Source organism: Mustela lutreola, chromosome 8 (assembly GCF_030435805.1).
Source record: "Mustela lutreola isolate mMusLut2 chromosome 8, mMusLut2.pri, whole genome shotgun sequence".
NCBI classification, from domain to species: Eukaryota; Metazoa; Chordata; class Mammalia; order Carnivora; family Mustelidae; genus Mustela; species Mustela lutreola.
Window position 1 is genome coordinate 27,153,062 of NC_081297.1, and position 19,014 is coordinate 27,172,075.

Sequence of the window (19,014 nt, forward strand, 5' to 3'; positions counted from 1 at the left end):
ATCTCACTGCTAACCTGGTCCGAGGAGGAGCCGGCTGCTGCGCGTCACAGCCGCGGAGAGGGCACGAACCTGCTGCACCCTCTTTGTCTTGCACCAAGGCCCCCCGCCTCCAGGCACAGCCACTGTCCCCTCACACAGGGGCGACGGGGCCTGCAGTGCCGGAGTCTAAACAGCGAGCGGACTCACAGAGCCCGTATATTTACAACTGTACAAGAGTCCTTACCAGAAACCCATTCTTCTCCCCATAAACTGCTATCCCTACACACGAGCAGGTTCCTTCTGTTTTTCATTCATTCCTCCATTTTGTCAGACCTATTCCTTGCATGCTTTTGATCTACCACTGCCCCCTCCAAAGCCACTGCTGCCCAGGTCAAGGAGGAATGGCACAGCGCCACAGACAATGGCTAAGTCTCTGTTCTCAGCTCACGTGACTTACCAGCAACAAGAAACAGTGGATTCCCCGGGTGTCCTTCACCACAAGGCCAGGAGGCGACGCCCTCTTGGGTCCTCCTGCTCTTGACGGGCGGAGCTCCTCTTTCCAGCCTCCCTGACAGATGTCATCTCCTGGTGCCCTGGCATCGGTGTGCCCCCCCACAGCTCTACTCTTGGGCTTCTCCCCTCCACTGGCCACCACGCTTCTGGTAGCTCTCCCCTGGCCTCACGGTTTTCAGTGTCATCTAGGGGCTGACAACACCTGTACCGCTCGGCGGTCAAACGTGCTAACATGGCCAGAGCCGGAGTTCTGAGCCTTCCCTCCGAACCTGCTCCCTCACCAGGCATCTCCAGCCGTCCAGGGTCAGGCCAGAAAGCCCGGGATCACCCGACCATCTTGCCACACCACTGGATGACCATCCAGTCATTCTCTCTCTCGCCTCACATCTGCAGCACACCGAGAACGCAGCATCCGTGCCCTGATGAGACTTCCGTGAGATCGGGAGTGCAGGAAGGGAGAAATGAAATCAGTTCTAGAACACATTACCAGGTGCTAAGACAGCAGATTTTACTTAGGACGGGTGGAAGAACAGCTTTTCCTGCCAGTCAAGTAAGGCCAGTTGCCGACGAGTGTGGAGGCAGACAGTGCGCTGAAGGTCCCCTCCACAGTCAGCCCAGCACGAGCCAAGCCAGGCGAGGCCGCAGCTAAGCGCGAGGGGAAGAGACGGCGGGGCCGGGTCCGCATCGAGCAGTCCGCTGAGGAGAGCCCCCGAGAGGAGAGCAGGTGGAAGAATGTCTCCAGGTCTCACCTGGGGCCCAGGGGACACCGGACACTTGGTCAATCCCCTCCAGACGCTCTGGAGGACACTGATGGGATGACATAGCTTGGTTTTTGTAGCACCGTGTGGCAGGACAGAAGAGCAAGGCAACAGAAGGTCCCCAGGAGAGTGACAATGACAATGGCATCCACAAGGAAAGGCAGAGCCAAGGCGGTCCTGAGAAAGTGGAAGTCCCCGCAGGAATGGAAGGATGCCTTGAAGAGGCTGCCGAAGAGCAGAGCGGGGGGCAAGGAGAGAGGCAGCAAGGGCAGGATCTCAGGACCAGACAGCAGGGACAATACGGGTGTCCCCACGACCTCAGCCCCCCGGAGTGAATCCTATCAGCTAGAAGGAAAGTCTCGACGCTACAGCAATGCACGCTAGCGGGGAAACTTCTCAGAGCTCAGGGGTGCCAGGAAGAGGACCCAGGGCCTCCTCCCCTTTGTGCAGGCGCTGCCCATCTGACTGCCTTTCGGATCAGGAGTCCGAGACCACAGCCATGACCTTAACGGAGAGGATTTCCTATGAAGGGTCGGCCTGTCACCCAGACAGTGAAGAGGGGACAGCACAACAGGACGCTAGATCGCAGAGGACCCCAGGGAAGCAGCCCCCGCTCAGGGCAGGGAAACCAAGGTGAGGGACTGTGAAAACCTAGAAGCACAAGGAGGCGCCCCGCGGAGCTGGAAGGCAACCCCGCGAGGAGCAGGCTGAGGGGAGCCGCTCGGCTCGGCAGCCGGCCGCCCGGGGCCCCGGCAAGTCGGCAGGACCCGCAGAGCTGGGTTTCGGGCCCCAGGAGAGGCGGCCCCCGCCAACAGGGCTGTGATCTCTGAGCGGCGGAACGGAGCCCCCTCTCCACGTGTGGAAAACTGCCCGCGGGAAGCAGCTCCTGCGTCCGTACCCGACGACTGCGCCGGGCTGGGGAGCCGCGGCCGCGCCGTCTCTGTGAGGGAAGGAAAAAGCCAACAGAGAGGAGCCGCCCGTCTCTCGTGTGCCCGCTGTGAGCGGAACCGAACAGGAAGCCGGCCACCCAAGGAGAAAGGCGGCCCGCTGTTCCGTGTCACAGCTGCCGTGCGAGGTGTGGTACGAGTGGGAAGAAGCCTGGCCCGCATGCCCCAAGCTGTCCCCCGTCGGCTCACTGGCAGGCCCACGGCATCCCGTCAACGCAGGGACCCCAAGGCTCTGCCATCAGACAGGGGTAAAAGCTCCCGCCACATTAAGAGCAAGCCAATCTTCAATTTTTAGATTAAAAGAAATGTTATCAAGGACAAAAGACACCAATATCTTTTGAGCCCACGGGAGTGTAAAGTGAGTTACGGTCTCAGAAGAAGAGCAAGTCAAAGCCGATTTTCCCCAAAATACCGAAGTCACAATCATCTGTTTTCTCAAGTGTGTCTCACATCCGTAAGAAGTATTTAGGAGTCTGTCCTCTCCAAGTCATTTCTTATTCTAATGAAGCTCTGGGGAAAACCCAAGAGAGGGACAAGAGCTAGATGCTTTGTCAAATGAGCAGGAATTGTCGCGACTGGCCAGAAGCACTCCTCTGGGGCTCGAACACATGGTTGTCTCTGAACTGCCTTTAACATCAGCCTGATGAGGGGCTCTTCTGCAGCTGGTGGCCTGGTGCCAGCACCCAGTGTGCTCCCTCCGATGAACGGCTACACCTATTTCTACCTTAGCAGGATGCGGCCAAGTCCCATTTTAGTCCAGCTGAGGTCACCATCACACACCTGCCACGAGTCTCAGTGATGTTGAAAGCCACAAAATACCTGAGTAACATACATAATGCTTAGGGACTGAATCCAGTGGCATATACGGGAACACACAGTCCTAGGAAATGACCCCGTACTAGTCTCATGAAAAAAGAGGCCCAGAGGAAGGCAGCTGTTATGGTTAGTTTCATGTGTCAACACGACTGGGACACACGGGGCCAGATGTTTGATTAAACATTATTCTGGGTAAGATGAGTACCTGAACCAGTGGACTGTGGAAAGCAGATGGCTCTTCCCAGTGTTGGTGGGCCTGACCAGTCAGTTGAGGGTAGGGGAGACTACGTGCACATGCGCACACACGCTGTGTGTGTGCCTCTCTCTCTCTCTCTCTCTCTCTGCCTGATCATTGAACTAGGGTCTTGGTCTTCTCCGTCCCTCAGAGTAAGACTTATACCATTGGCTTTGATTATACCAAGCATTTGATTCCAACTGGAATTTCTACCATCATCTCTCCTGGGTCTCTAGCTTACAGACGGCAAATCATGAGGCTTCTCAGTCTCCACAGTCACAGGAGCCAATTCCTCATAATACATATACATTTATGTAATTACATTAGCTCCTATATTTTAATATATATATTCATAACTTTACATCATTTACTTTATAGAGATAGAGATACATACATAATCTCCTGTTGCCCTCTCTCTGGAGAACCCCAAGAAAGCAGTTCAAGGTTTATACAGCGACTCCATGACACCACCCAAGAACCAGCTCTGCCATGTTTAGCACGTCTCTCTCGCTGTCAAGGACTGCACCATGGCTACAAAGCATGTGAGGTTCACAACCACCTTCCAGAACAGAACAGAGAAAGGGCAAAAGATGTCTGTCAGCTGATTCTATTTCTTTTTCTCTTAGAAAAGCAACAGCTTTTGGGAACTCCCACCCAACAGACTTCTCTCCACAGGTTATTAGCAGGACAGGTCACAAAGCCAACCCTAACTTCAAAGGGTCCTGGGAGAGCAAGGAGTTTTAACTCCTTGTAGCTCTGAACAAATTAAGCTTCTGTTACCAAGAGGGGAAGAATGAAAAGAGGGTAAGCCACTAGCAGTGTCTACACCACACACAGATGGCATACCAACCTGCACACCAAAGGAAGAGAAAAATCGCCAAGTCTTAAATAAAATAATCTAATAAAACTGAAGTATAGCAAAAACTAAAAAAAAAAACAAAACCAAAATCCATGATTTCCTCTCTCTCAAATCCTACACCCTTAAGGCACACCAATATGACTTTATTAATCAAGAGAAAAAGTTCCTGTAAGACTAACACATGACTTGATTGTTGTACAACCTGGCACAGGTAGCAACAATTATGTCAGTATTTGAGCTGCTTACAAGGTTATTTCCACTTGGCATAAAGAGGAACCTCACAGAGAGGGAAGCCACAGAGTAGAAGTATTTGCAATAAATGTGTCCAACAAAGGACTCCTACCCAGAAGAACAAACTACGATCACTAAGAAAACAGCGGGCAGTTAAACAGAAGACATGGGGAAAAATAAAATTCTGAATGGGGAATTGCACAAAACAGAACATCCAAATGGCCAGCAAGCACGGGTCAGCCAGGAAATGCAAATTCAAGCCATGGAATACCATGTTAACCCACGAAAAGGGCTAAAATGAAAATGACAGAGACTATATCGTGCATGGCTGGGAAGTAGAGAAGCTGGAACTCTCAAATCCTGCCTGGGAGAGTGTCCACTGTACAAGCCCTTTGGGAAATTCCTGGACAGTAGCTTAATATCGCTGAGTACGTACATACCCATGTCCCAGAGATTTCACGCCGTGGCGTGTACCCTCCAGAGATTTGTATTTACCAAAGAACGCACCACAACGTTCATGCACAGATTGGAACCAGCCCAGAAGTCTACTGACGGTCAAACAGATAAATGGTGGGATGTGGCAATGAGAATGAACCAACCACAACTACATGTGAGGAGGAGAATCAGAAACCGGAAAAAAGCAAACATGAAACAAATCAACCACACCAAATCCACTTAAAAATGAGCAGATGAAAAAATCAGGCAAACCTATTAGTTTTGGGGGTGAAGGAATGTTCTGAACTTAGATCATAGCAATGGCAGCACAACTCTGATGTTCTAAATCCACTACGTACTTTTAATAGATGAACCACAGGACATGTACATCACAGAACAGTAACGGTGTGCGACGTTAGGACCAAGGCCATAACCAGAAGGGGGCTCGAGGAGACTTCTGGGGCATTAATAACGTTATCTGACCTGGGTGCTAGACACTTTAGGAGATGTTCACTTTGAAAAATATATCAGGACATGGTGCTCTTTGTCCTTTTTTGTGTGTTACACGGTTGCTTAAAAATTTACAGTAAAAGGAAAGGAGGGGCGCCTAGGTGGCTCAGTGGGTTAAGCCTCCACCTTCAGCTCAGGTCATGGTCTCAGGGCCCTGGGATTGAGCCCAGCATCAGTTTTCTGCTCAGCAGGGAGCCTGCTTCCCCCCTCTGCCAGCCTCTCTGCCTACTTGTGATCTGTCAAATAAATAAGTAAAATCTTTTAAAATAAATAAATAAAAATAAAATAGAAAAGGAAAAAAAAAAGGGAATGTAATCCAGCCCTACCTGAGCCTTGGGAAGTAATCTTTAAAGGCCTGCACCAATTCTCAATATATATCTGATGCATGATACTGGTCTCTTAGGTATCTTTTTCTGCCTCAGCCCTACCTCTGAGCTCCCATTTATTTTATATCTTGTTGCATCTCGCTTTATACCACCGACAGCCAGCACAAGGTGGCCACCTGGCCCCGCCAGTGCTAGGCTGTGTGTTGTGGTTACTCCCCCCTTGGTGGACAGTCCTCATCTGAAATAGGATTACTGCTTCCCAAGTACTCAGCACTGGAAAAGTTTTATAATCTGCTCTACTCCACACTAGCCTTGAATGCTGAGTATTATCTCTGTAGCTCTGTATTTAAAAAAAACCACAAAAACACAAAACTTTTTAAAAGTAGAGTCCTTTTGTCCTGAATTCATCTACCAGGTCATTTCCATCCTTAACTCTACTGATAACTGGTGGTCTTAATCAATGGTTTTCAAACTACTGGTCACGGCGCATTGATGCGTTGTAAGCCAGTTTGTGGAGTCAAGGCCAGCATGTTTTAAAAGAAATACAAGAGAAGAGGTATGTGAGAGCCTTTGTTTCAGTCCCATATGCGTTTATGTATGGATGCATTTGTTACTGTCTTGAGTTGTGGTCAGGAAGTTTCCAAAGCTACAGCTTTAAATCTCCTGCTTCCCGGAGGGCAGAAGCTCAAGTCAAGCTCAGGCTAAAGGTTCCTGACTGCTCCGAAGCCTTAAAGACAGAGCAGCTGGACAGGAAAGGCAATTTGGTTTCGGCAAGCTGTCATACTGGGAGTTCAGAAAGGCACGGAGAGCAGACTGTGCAAGTTGTGGAAAGAAGCTCGGTGAACACGTCTGAGGTCACCGATCATACTCAAAAGGAAGCTCGAAAGTTCTTAGCTGCTCTCCACGGTGAAAGTATGTGTCCAGCTGGAATGCTGTGAGGGAAGGCTGACAGTATTTTCAAACCTGATGCTTAAAGGTGAGGAGGCACAACTCCACAAAACCAAGACACCCGCTTCAACAGAGCAATCCCGATGGCAGCGTGAGGACGGGTAGCTCCAGCAAGTTGTACCAAGGACCCTGGGAGTTACAATGGGGACACCTGGGTAAGTAATCACAGCTTTCATAATAAGCGGTTTTGGTAAATGTACAAAAGCCTTTTTTTAAATGAGCATGGCTCCAAAATCCCGAATGGGGTCAGCTTATACCACAGCTGCTGCCGCCGGCCACACTGCCTTCCCCCTAGTTACTCCACACCACCAGAACTTATTCTTAAATTTCAAAAGATCTGCAGGATACCATTAACCATTACACTACTAGTGTGTGGTTAAAATTCAGCCAATGGAGCGACAGCGTCTGTGATGAAAACCAGTTGCCATAACAGTGTTCCCACAGTGACCCTCAGGGGACTGGCGCTGGCTCCCCACACTCCGGACAGCTGGAAACTCTTACATAAATATGCCGTGAGAAAGTTCTTGCAGTTCAGGACTCCCAATGTGATCCCATATCCTACATTTCTACAGGATCGAATTGGTCTGCGAGGGGCTTCATGTGAGCACACTGGGGGAGGCACATCTCCAAGACACTCAAAGACAACTGCCACACTGCAACTTAAGGCTCCCCTTCCACTGCAACTACCCCAAGTTCGACCACTTTCCATATGAAGCATTAAAAGGGGGTGACTGTGTGGCTGAAAAGGAGTCAGTGATAGGAATCCCCAAATCTACCAAAGACATTGGAACACTTTTTGTTGTCTTTTCTAAACTGTTTGCTTTCAGAATAAATTACTTTCTTTCAAGTGAAAAGACAGTTGCGTATTTGCCGAGGTCAACACCCAGGGCAATCCAGAGTGTGAGAGTAGGTCAGGAAATCACCAGATGGAAGAACTTAACACCAAGAAGCCGACTGCTATCCATCCTATTTCCCATTCCTCCCAATCCTGGCCAAACTCGGAGCAAATCCCTCAGTTCTGGGACTCGTGATGGCTGCCTTCCCAGCTCAGGTCTCCCGGGACCTCGCCCTTCTCTGTAGGAGATCTGGACCATCCTCATTCTCTCTCCCTCCATTGTCTTTGGCTTCAACTTTATTTTCCTAATTTTCCCCCAAAGACTGAGAGCACAGCCCTGGCTTCCAGATTGCCACAGGCTCTGTGTTGTAATGCTAAAATACAATGCTTGGTCTCCGCAGTTGGCAAGAACACTCCTAGGAAATACAATATGACTTCTGAGAGAAAACCAAAATTTCTTAAATTTGACTCCAAAAAGACAGAACGCCTTTGGACAGGAGTTTGGGCCGACAGTAATGAAGAAAGGGAAGAATGGTTACTTCAGGGCTGTGATTGATTTCTGAAGGATGCCTTTATTATTTTAAAAATGGCTAAAACCAGAAGAATGTCGTATTTGCTGAGCTACAATTTTCATGCTGTGAACAATCTGGGAGGTCACTGTTCTATATAGCCACATGATTATTTGCACTTAGCAGAAGATCTTTACTTTGAGGGAAATGGAAGCTTTTCTATGAACCTGCTTCCCTCTACCCAAGCCCACAGGACTACAGAAGGTGACCATTTTTCCCCCCCAAACCTTCTACCCATATGGGTCAATTTTAGAAGGTGTTGGTATCACATGATAGTTTCTTCTTTATGTGGAGTATTAATTAAAAGCAAACGGGAAGAGAGTATGAAATTCTCGGATTACCATGCTGTGGGGTCTGACGAAAAAAAAAAAAAAAAGCAACTTAGGAAGTATTCATTCAACAGTACTTATCAAGTCTGACACAAAAAAGACTACATAACTCAAGTCTAGACTAGCATCCTCGCTTCTGGAAGTCTCTCATTTGCCCTAGAGTAAGCTCTCCTAAGTCCTAACTAATTTAATCGTAAGAAATGGTTTCCAAAGTGGGGAGTGGGGCAGGGAGTAAGCCTGATTCAATTCACGACGGCAAGCTCCAGCCACCCCGAGCAGTAACCCCGCAGAAATGATCCAACAGGCATGGCCATATGCAAGTGACCACAAAAGGCTCTCAAGCCTTCCCAAAGCGGCCAGAATAGGTGACCGTGAAGCTGAGAAGCGACCCCCACCTACAACTTAGCGGACTCCAGCTTCCCCCATGATCTCTCACCCTTTCGACTCCGAACTGGCTGAAAAGCGGGAGCGGTCAAGAGCCAAGACACGGGCCCTGCTTGGTAACCGCTCCCACCCCGTCGCTGGGGTTCCCATGACCTGAGCACACATCGTCCCTAGGCACAGGGCTCAGGAACGCTACTGTGGCAACACTCTAGGAACAAGGACACAAGAACCAGTACTGGTTGAGCTCTCATTTGCCAGGCAGAGTGCTAAGCGTTTTATTTGACTTGAACACAACAGCGCGCTGAGGTATACACTGCAATTCCTCACGACCGCTTGCAGATGGGGAAGTCAAGTGGAGAAAGGCTAAGAGATGCCCAGGGTCACACACTCATGGGGGGAAAGCTGGGATCTCCAGCTCGGCAGTGCTGCCTCGGGAGCACCCCCTTACTGCTATCCGACACTGCCACTCCACCTGGGCAGGTCGGCTCCTTTCACCCACCTTCCTCTATTAACCGAGTCCTCGCAGCGATTCATCGGCATTATCTGCATAGGACACTGTGAGATCCGCAAGTCTTCCATCTGGGCCAACTCAGACCCGGCCTACTGGGTCAGGCAGGGACCGGAATCCCAGGCCCTCGTCCCTCTGGCCAGTGGCACAGAGCCAGGGGCGGCAGCCCACCACAGACCCTGCGATGGGGAGACTTGCCAGCAGTCCTGGTCTGGGAAGAACCAGTGGTGTCCCAACAGCTCCATCCTTGGCTGGCTTGACAATCCACTACCCCACCTTGAACTCTGATGCACTGGGGTTCCTTAACTTAAACTTCTGTTGGTATCATGTACCATCTTTTTCAAATCACGATTTCCTTTTAATTCTTTCTGTCCCAAGAGATGACAAATACCAAAATTTACACTCCTTAGAAGGTAAAAGCAAGCCTTGAAATGCAAGAAAAACAACACTTGAGTTAACAGTAGTAATATTTACATTCCAATTCTACTGCAAGATGGCAAAAGTTCAGCAACGTTTAAGGACTATAAAGTTTCACTAAATGGTTCCATATTTTTGTTGAAATATATAAAAATATCTTTTAAAAATGTTACATAAAAGACAATGTGAAAATTACCATATTTTACAGAAAGAAGTAAGTCCATCCTCAAATGTTCCTTTTCAGGCATCTAACTGCCAGCTTGCAGGTCTAGAGGGAAGACATCATTTTAGATCCCCTTCTGGGACAGTCGTCTACACATTTAAATTTGAAGAAGTTTTTAGAACTTAATTTTTTGACTATTTAAAGTAAATGACACAAAAATCAGTTCGCAGCAGATGTGACAGAGCCAACACCATTTCTTAACACTGTGAGAGGAGAATTAGGTAGAACTCAAACACAGGAAACCGCGTTCCTTGCTCTTCTTCCCTCACTCTTGCTGGTAATTCCAGAAGTCTGTGCCACGACCACTCAAGTTTCCTATTACTTCGACACCATTCACAGACTTCACAGTGCATTGTACTCCACACATTTTGATGGATCTGTAGGAAAGTGCTTCTGGCAAATGGTCATTAACCTCTTCAATCCCTAAGAAGATAATAAGAATAAAGACTGGTTATGATAGAGCTGAATGAACTATTCCAAATCACCCTTCGTTTTACTCATGGGTTTACCAATGTCCCCATGAAAATGCAGCACCCCAGCAACACCAACCAGATGTACACAGAGAGAAATGTTTATTCACATACACCCAAGATGCATACAACACAGAGCGAAACTGTCCACAACAACGGAAGTGCTGGCAACGACCCAAACGTCCTCGAGAGAAGAGATGAGTAAGCTTTACTATGCTCACACATGGAACATTTTACAGCAATAAACTTAGTATTAACTAATATTAACTTAGTATTAACTAGTATCAACTAGTATTAACTTAGTATTAACTAGAACTCCAGTGGGTTCCAACAGAGAGTGAAGCCCAAAGTGCTGCTTTCAAGCACCCATGGCAGGTACCCAGATCGCAGCTCTCCAGTGCATCTAGAAAGTGCTGCATATGTACCATCCTTGCAAGAACTGAGAAAACACACAAGATGTTCTGTGTTCCATGCAGAAATTCTGTTGATGAGGGATTCTTGTTGAGAACTGAAACACATGCATCTTAGAAACAATACTGAACATAAAAAGCCAGGAGCAAAGGCTTTTAAGTATAATGTCATTTTAATGAAACTGAAAAATTTTAAACAATACATGGCTTATAAATACACACACAGCATGGAAGAATTACTTCTGAAAAAGGCAAGGCAATGGCAAATTCAGAATAACATTTACTTCTGGGGTAGAGGAGGAAAACAGTCAATGTTCTTCAGAATGTTCTAGTTCTTAAGCTGGGAACCAGTCTTTAGATATATTTTTTATTTCATAACTTTATATTACATGTATTCTTTTATATTACCAAGTACTACATGATAAAACCATTCTAATATAAGTGTAAGAGCACAGTACAGCATCCCAAACCTAACCCAGCTATTCCTTCAGAATTCAGTCCAAGGACTCCCATACTGCCTCTGTTCTACACCTTTGGCATCTGTCACCAGGTTCTGGTGACAAGCAACTAAGATACACGGGATCTCACAAATTTCAAGTGCCTGTCTCTCTTCTGCAGTTTGGCCAGTTCTTCACCAGTCTGTAACTCCGTAGAGACTTGGGAATCGATGACAATAACTGCCACTATTAGAATGCATTCGGCTCCCTGCAGCTCACCCTTCACAGATCCTTCTGTGATCTTTCAACATCCTTAGCTGGCATCTGGCTTTTAGTTATTCCTCTCGGTTTTCTCATCCACCACTGAGCAAATATACCCCTAAGTCATTATCCGAATTTACCAACAGGAGAGGGACAAGAGTAGAAATCTGCAACACGTCACTACAGATCTCTCCAGAACAATTCTGGCAGAGCTCCGCCAATAGCAATGGATGCTATTCACTCTCGTCTGCCAGTCTACAAGCTTTGTTTACAAGGAGACGCTCTGCCCAATGTTTTATTGCGATCTATACATAAACCACCACCAAGCATAATGGCACTTCATTTTAATGACCCACAAGGTATTGTTTGGCACAAATTAGTTTAAGGTTTCTCACCGTGGGTTTGCAAAAGCTGAAGCCATCCAGTTCCTATCACAGTAACAAGAACAATGAAATCCTATCACAGGCCAAAGGCTGGCTTCGGTCAGAGCTCTACCAGATACTGAATATGAAAATGTATACAGCACACTGCCTGCTACTTAACTAGGATTCTGTCAGGATTCAGTCTTTCCTCAAAACAATACAACAAAATAACATCTGCTCTTAAAACAAGAAAGAGCTTCACAGCCTATCAGGAAAAGCAGTGTGTGGCTATCATTATATAGATCGTTATACAATGCAGTAACACAAGGGCATATCTGGAAGTCTGAGGAGGAAGGGCAAAACACAGCCTGGAAAGGCCCGCTGACGTAACAGGGACCCAAGTCACCATCACACATTTAGAACTCTTGCTCTGTAATTACCAAAGTATGCAAACAACACTTACACTCAGGAAATCACCAAAAGCCAAACAAAATCAATAATGACAACAACAAAAGTCCCTGCGAAACCTCTTTGGTGCCACAGTTAACTGAACACAAATATACATCCCCTCAAATACACACGGAACTACAGCCTAACAGATCCAACATCTGAGGAGCGTGATTTTCAAGCACCTCACTTAAGTCCTTCATAGATTCAAAGCGTAGCCACACGGTGCTAACTTAAGAAGCGGGAGTGTGGAGTAAGGTTATGCTTCAGCTGACTTCCAAGGAGACATCGGCAGGCAGTGCAGAGAGAGACCGTGTCATTCACGTCGCTCCCCGCTCACGTCTTCTCGTGGCTGGCCCCTGGGGATCGGGGTTTGCTTCAGGATGAAGACCCTCCCCTCTCACAGTGCAGCTTCTCCCGCTGGGAACTCTAACCATGTGCATGCACACATGTGATCTGGAGCCATGGAAATGTAGGGGATCACACTCATGTGGCACCTTATACTTTCTGAACGAAGAGGTGAGAAGGCAGAGGGCTGAGCAAGACCGCGCCAACGAGATGCGAGCAGCCTTCGTCAGCCGCAACACGCCAAGGAGGATTAGGAGCCACTACAAGGCCAACTGGTGTTCAGACTGCTGGAAGTAGTGTTCCCTGTAAGAAATGGAATCTTGGCTGTTGGCTCCTCATAGGGGATATCTCTGATGTTTACTTAACCTCACTAAGCAGATTCTAGGATTTAAAAATAAATACCAGTATCCTGTCTGAAATCTCAGCTGCCAAAAGGTTGTGAAAGTCAACAGTCTGAGTCATAAATGGTTACCACAAAACATTATGACCCACTTCTGCAGTAAGGACTGATAGTACACAGCACACATTTTTCAAGGGGTGTAATGTCAGGACAGCATATGGTTATTTTCCAAATTGGAAACAAATCTTTTCAATTAGATCCCCTGGGATTTCCGTTTCCAATTGCTCGAGGATGCTTACACCAGTCAGACAACGAACTGCTTAGCTTGGCTTATTGCAAACAGCTTCCTAAAAACTGGTGCCATTTTTAAATGTAATTTTTTTTCCATGAAAGCAATACATTTATTTAAGAAATCTTCATTCAGGGGCTACAAGTGTGCCAAGCACGGTTTTCAGCTGAGAATATGGGAACAAAGCAGACAAAAATCCCCACACTCATTAAGATTATATTCTAATGAGGGAACAGAGCCAAGAAACAAAAGGAATATGGAAAACATGTAATATTAGATGATAAATGTGATGGAGAAAAATACAGCAGGGAAGGGTGTGTGGCCAGAAGGGCATTTGAGCTTTTACTCCAAGTGAGCGAGGACACCACTGCAGAGCTCTGAGCAAGAGAGCATCATCATCTGAATCATACTGGAACTGCCTCACTCTGGGTGCTGTGCAGATCCTGAAGAGGAGCAAGGATATGGGATGCCTGGCTGGCTCAGTAGAGCATGCAAATCTTGATCTCGGGGTTCTAAGTTCAGGCCCTATATTGGGTGTAGAAATTACTTAAAAATAAAATCTTAAAAAAAGAGAAAAAAGAACAAGGATACAAGCTCAGAGTCCAGACAGGAGACGCTGTAGTAATCCAGGTAAGAGAGGTTGGTGGCTAAGCCCAGGGGGCAGCAGTGATAGTGCGGAGAAGGGCCCCGACCACAGACAGACTCTGCATATAGAACCACAAGGTTTGCTGACACACAGGTTATGGGCTGAGACAGAAAAATAATGCCATGTTTTGTATACACACAATTATTTTTTTGAAGTCACATGCTTCTTAAATGATAGCAGTCCTCTGCCTCACACTTTCCAGTCCCTAATTCCAGCACCCCAGAGGCAACCACTTTAAATCTCCTGTTTCTTCTGGTATGTACTGATATTGACAGTGCCTGATTTTTCTTCTGTCTCAAAATCGTCTCTACGGACTTCCTACTGTGAAAGCTGAGATTTAATCCTCTTACGCCACACTCACTGGCCCTGCACAGGCATACACACCTCACTGCAATTCTCTTCCCCATTCTCCCCAATCGTAATTCCTAGTGGATGCAACATTCAGGATTTACTGCATACTGTCTACACAAATATTATTCAAAGCAGAGCCATGCAGCATATTGTGACGGTATCTCCTTTCATATTTTTCTCTTTTTGTTTATGGAGATACCACCAATTTACTTTTCACCAGTAGGCTACGCTCAATATGGCCAAACAGAACAGGTATTAAATCTGTTCCATTTTTCTCCTGGAGCCCTCTCTGTGTTCCAACCTAGAACAAATGAATTCCAGAGCTCCTTGTACTGCTGTTACCCTAGTGCATCCCTTCACCTCCAATCCAGCAGTTCCTTCTGATCCACTCCTGTCCTGGATCTTGTTTCCTGGACCTTCTCTGTTTCCCTCTGTCACGGTGATGGAGCATATCCTCAAGTAGAGGCAGTCTAACACCATGGACTTAGGTTCAAATCCTCATTCCGGCCCTTCCTAGCTGGGTAACCCTGCAAACTTCTCCATAGCTCAGTTTCTTCACTTGTAAAACAGAGAAATTATACCATCAACCTCATATTGCTGCTCCCAAGTACTGAAGTGAAGCATCCAGTGAGCACGATATAAATGTTAACAATGATCCTGGAGAAGGATACGTGGAGGTCACATTCTGAAGACATTCTGAGACTCATCTGAAAACATCTTTAGCCTATATTCACACTTAACGGGTAATTCAAAGAAGAATGTAAACGAGTTGAAAATTATTTTCGTTGTTATGACACAGGTACTCTCCCACTTTCTCCCAGCTTCCAGAACTGTTAATGAGAAGTATGATAGCATTTGAATCCCTGAGTCCCTGTAAATGACCTGTTTCTTTTCTCCCAAAGCATTTCAAGTTTTTTTTTTTAACTTCTGGCCTTCTAGTATTTCATTATATTAGGTCTTGGTGTGAGAACTTTCATCCTCATTTGTTATGTATTCAGTGAGCTCTTTTCATTCTAAACACTTCGATCTTTCACTTCTGGGAAGTTTCTCTGCATTAGTCTTTATTTCCTACTCTCCAATTTCTCTGTTCACTTTTCCCTGGAATCTGAATACTGCAGATCTTCTAGACTGACTCCCTCATTGTCTTATCCTTCTAACCCTTTAACTTTTGAATTTCTGTTATGTTTAATTTCTCAAAGCTAATTTTGATTCTCTGACTCTTCTTTGTGGCATACTGTTCTTATTTCATGGTCACAGTCTTAGCTAAGGATATTAAGCAAGCTTTTAATTGAAGGTTTTTTTTTTTTTCCTGCTCCTTCTTTCTCTGAATTCCTTGTTTTCTAGGGTTTATTTTGGTCTCTTTCACACTGTAAACTTTCTCTAAAGATCTGATGATCCTAGGTGAACATTAATATTTACGAGTGAGGCACTGAAGAGCTAAGGGACACTCCCTGAATGGGCAGGGCCTGTCAGTGGAGGTTCATTTGGGGACAATATGGCAGCAAGCTAGTTTTTTTCATTGGAGGAATACTGAATGTTAAGTAACTGCCAATCTTTTCTCGAGTCAGTTCACAGAGAAGAATCCTCTCAATTCCTGAGTGGGAAGATAAAAGCCCGGCTTCCAAGATCACAGGGATCAAGGGAGAACAGGAACTACAGGGCTCATCTGCCAATACACAGGCTCTCAGTTAAGTTTCCTCTTTTCACTAAGGCATGTCATGATTCCTGAACAGTACAGATCCCTTAGGAAGTTAACTGCTTTCTGCCAGAGAAGGGCAGGAGAGCCCACCTGGATAAGGGAGAAGGAATCTCTCTGGCCTACTTATCCTAATTCTCAGCCACTCCCTCATTTTCAGCCCCATCCTATAGTCTGACCTTTTAGAAGAAGTGTCAAATAGTCCCACATCTTGATCCCTCCAGATTCTATAGTTTACATTAATGGCTTCTTAATGATTCTTCCCCACATAAATTTAACTAAACTATTTTCATCAGTATGTTTCTAGAAAAATACTTGCATTGAAATAAAAGTCTAATTGATGAACTGTACACTTAAAAGTGATCAACATGGTAAATTTTGTTTATTTCACAATATTCCAAAAATCTAATTGAAAGTGTTACAGAATATTCTACATAAAGTATAAAGTGTATAATATTCTACAGAATATTCTACATAAAATATTCTACATAAAATGTTACAGAATATTCTACATAAAGTATATCTGTATCAAATACAGATACAGTCTGGTGTATTATAGCACATGATACAGGATACAAATTCTCCATAATGAAAGCTGTTTATACCCAGATAAAAATCAATGAACCATTATATCAACCTGCAGCCACTAAAAAATGACCAATTTTTTTTTTTTATTATTGCAGAAAACAGTAACTTTTTAAAACCAAACCAACTACAATCACAATTCTTCGGCTAGACTTGCCTTTTCATTTATAAATTCTCATTAATTACTACGACTTAAGGAAGATTTTGTTACTGTTCTTAAGTAATCTCTGTACTGAAGTACAAAAAAGACATTTCATCTCATCAATTATTTCTGTCCCTATCACTAGTCTATACTCTAAGAACAAAGTCTTGAAAATGAAAGCACAGATCCGTCTAGTGATACAGCCCAGGAATGTGAAAAGTAAGATCTTAGCTGAGTGACATTTTCTTCCTAGCTATTTAAAATTCTGTCAATGAGCTGCTGAAGTTCTGATAAAAAATGAATACAAGACACTTAAGAATTAATCCTGACTTTGGACTGAAGGAATACTCACTTGACCTAAAACAGAATATTCAAAAAACGTGTACTTAATAATGAAAAGTTAATTTCTACAATTTCAACTAACACCCATAGTTAGACAAAAAAAGGCCAATCCCTCAAAAACTGTCTACAGGAATTCTTTTCACACAAGATCATTAAAAGCGCTTTCATCGAAATAACTCACTCTAGCCTTTTAAATAACTTATCTGGACCTCACAACCTGGGATGATGAAAAGTCCTACTGCAAGTATCAAAAGTATAAAATTTTTCAGTATCTGTAGAACTTAATGGACACCGAAACAAAACTGGTAACTCGGGACTCAGGGTGCCTCTCTGGCTCACAGTAAGAAGCAGAGCTGCACTCATTTTTCACTTGTCTGAATGCTCCTTTAAGAGAACGTATTTCTAGCTCAAAGGCTCAACATTTCACAGAAAGTAACAAAGTACAATCACAAGTGAGAACTCCATTTTAAAAATAGCACTTGCCTGCTTAGCTAAGTTAGGTAAAAATTTTTACTAACTGACCCATCTGGGGGAAGATTTCCGTTATTTGATTACCTTTCCCAGTACAGGGTGATCTTTTTTCTCAAGCATGTAGTTGAGAAATAGAAGATTTAGAACCCCAAGTTAAATGTCTGTTTGCTATCAGTTCAGTTGCCAGCTGAAAAGGAAACATGCACTGCTTAGATCAGTAGTCCCCAAATGTGTTTCCACTGAACACTGGTATTCTATGATCTTAAAAGGTGACGTATGTGGTCAATAAATGCTAGCAGTATTTTTTTCTAAAAATCTAATATGGCAGAAAACATTAAATGGGTAAACAGTACAATATCACACAATAACCTGCATTTAAGAAATGGCAGGTCATAGCCAACAATGCCAGGAGGCAGCATGAAGCCACATGACCCACAAGTGTGACATATGCTTTGACGCTAAGGGAATATTTACCAGCTAACCATGAAACTGTCTATTCAATGTGTGGCTCAAGTTGTGACCACTCAGTGCAGTGACTAAAGTGTCTGTTTTATCATTTGGGGCAACACATGAATATATTATAAATTTACAAATGTTAGTATATACCCCAAAACCTGAAATATGGATTGAAATAACGGACAGAAAATGTTAGAATGATGTCTTTACTAGGGAGTTTGCTAACTTAGATTACAGAAAACAACTGTCAGAGCAGACTTGTTATAGGACATTTGCCTTTTATAATGTGCGACTCTAAGAAAAATTACTCAGAATGAATTATTACTGCTTAATCATCTAATCCCCAGAGAAATCTTTTCTAACACAGTACACAGATCAATTAATCTAGATATATCAGGGATGTTACCAGCAGGAAACAAAGAGCACACTCAAACCTGAAAATTCGATGGTAGTATTTCCCAGAACTTTACAAAGGCATGGAATGGGCAGGACGTGGGACCAACAGGAGACAGTACAGTGCCCTGTGACTACCAACACTGGGAAGCAGTAGCCAGCCTGTGCTCTGAGAGGCAAGGAAAGGGGGAGTTAACCGAAGCCCAGAGAGGGTAACTGTGTGCTGACGGCCATCTCGGAGAAGCTACGGCCGTGGGTAGGAGGTGCCATCATCCCTCAGTGACCCCACAGGGAGGAAGGCGGGGAAATAAATACTCCAAACTTGTGCTTCTGCCACCTACAAAACGCCTTCCCGTCCCTGTCACTGCCTACCCATCTCAGACGCAAGAAAAGGGAGCCTGTCAATGTTCATAAAAGCCAGGTTTCTCGGGGCACAGGACAAGGTGAGGAAAAGTGGAGAGTGACCTGCAGAGCAAACAGCCACCTGGTGTGCATTTTAGCTCTTCCTCCTCCTCGTCTTCACAGACAAGTAAAGAATGCCCAAGACATGAACCTTTTCAAGAGATGTCTTTAAATGACTCAATTATAGTCTCTCAATAGCAAGAGCTTACTATAATCTGTATAAAAGAAGCTTTTCCCAAATATGGGCCAAAGGTTACATCTGTATTTGGCAAACAAATAAAGTTCTTGAAGTTACTAACACCAATTTAAATCTAACCCCAGATTTGAGGCTTGCTAATAAACTA

The 19,014-nt window shown here is 45.1% G+C and overlaps 1 protein-coding gene across 4 annotated transcripts in view; it reads right to left on the reverse strand.

The window, feature by feature from the left end:
- Nucleotides 1-8,924: 8,924 nt before the first annotated feature.
- PRPF18 (pre-mRNA processing factor 18) overlaps nt 8,925-19,014 on the reverse strand; it is a 47,215-nt gene continuing 37,125 nt past the window's right edge. For all 4 annotated transcript variants that reach the window (XM_059184098.1, XM_059184099.1, XM_059184100.1 and 1 more), the window contains one exon: nt 8,925-10,245. In XM_059184098.1, the coding sequence (XP_059040081.1) occupies nt 10,165-10,245 (81 nt within the window). In that variant the 3' untranslated portion in view covers nt 8,925-10,164. The remainder of the gene's footprint in view (nt 10,246-19,014) is intronic.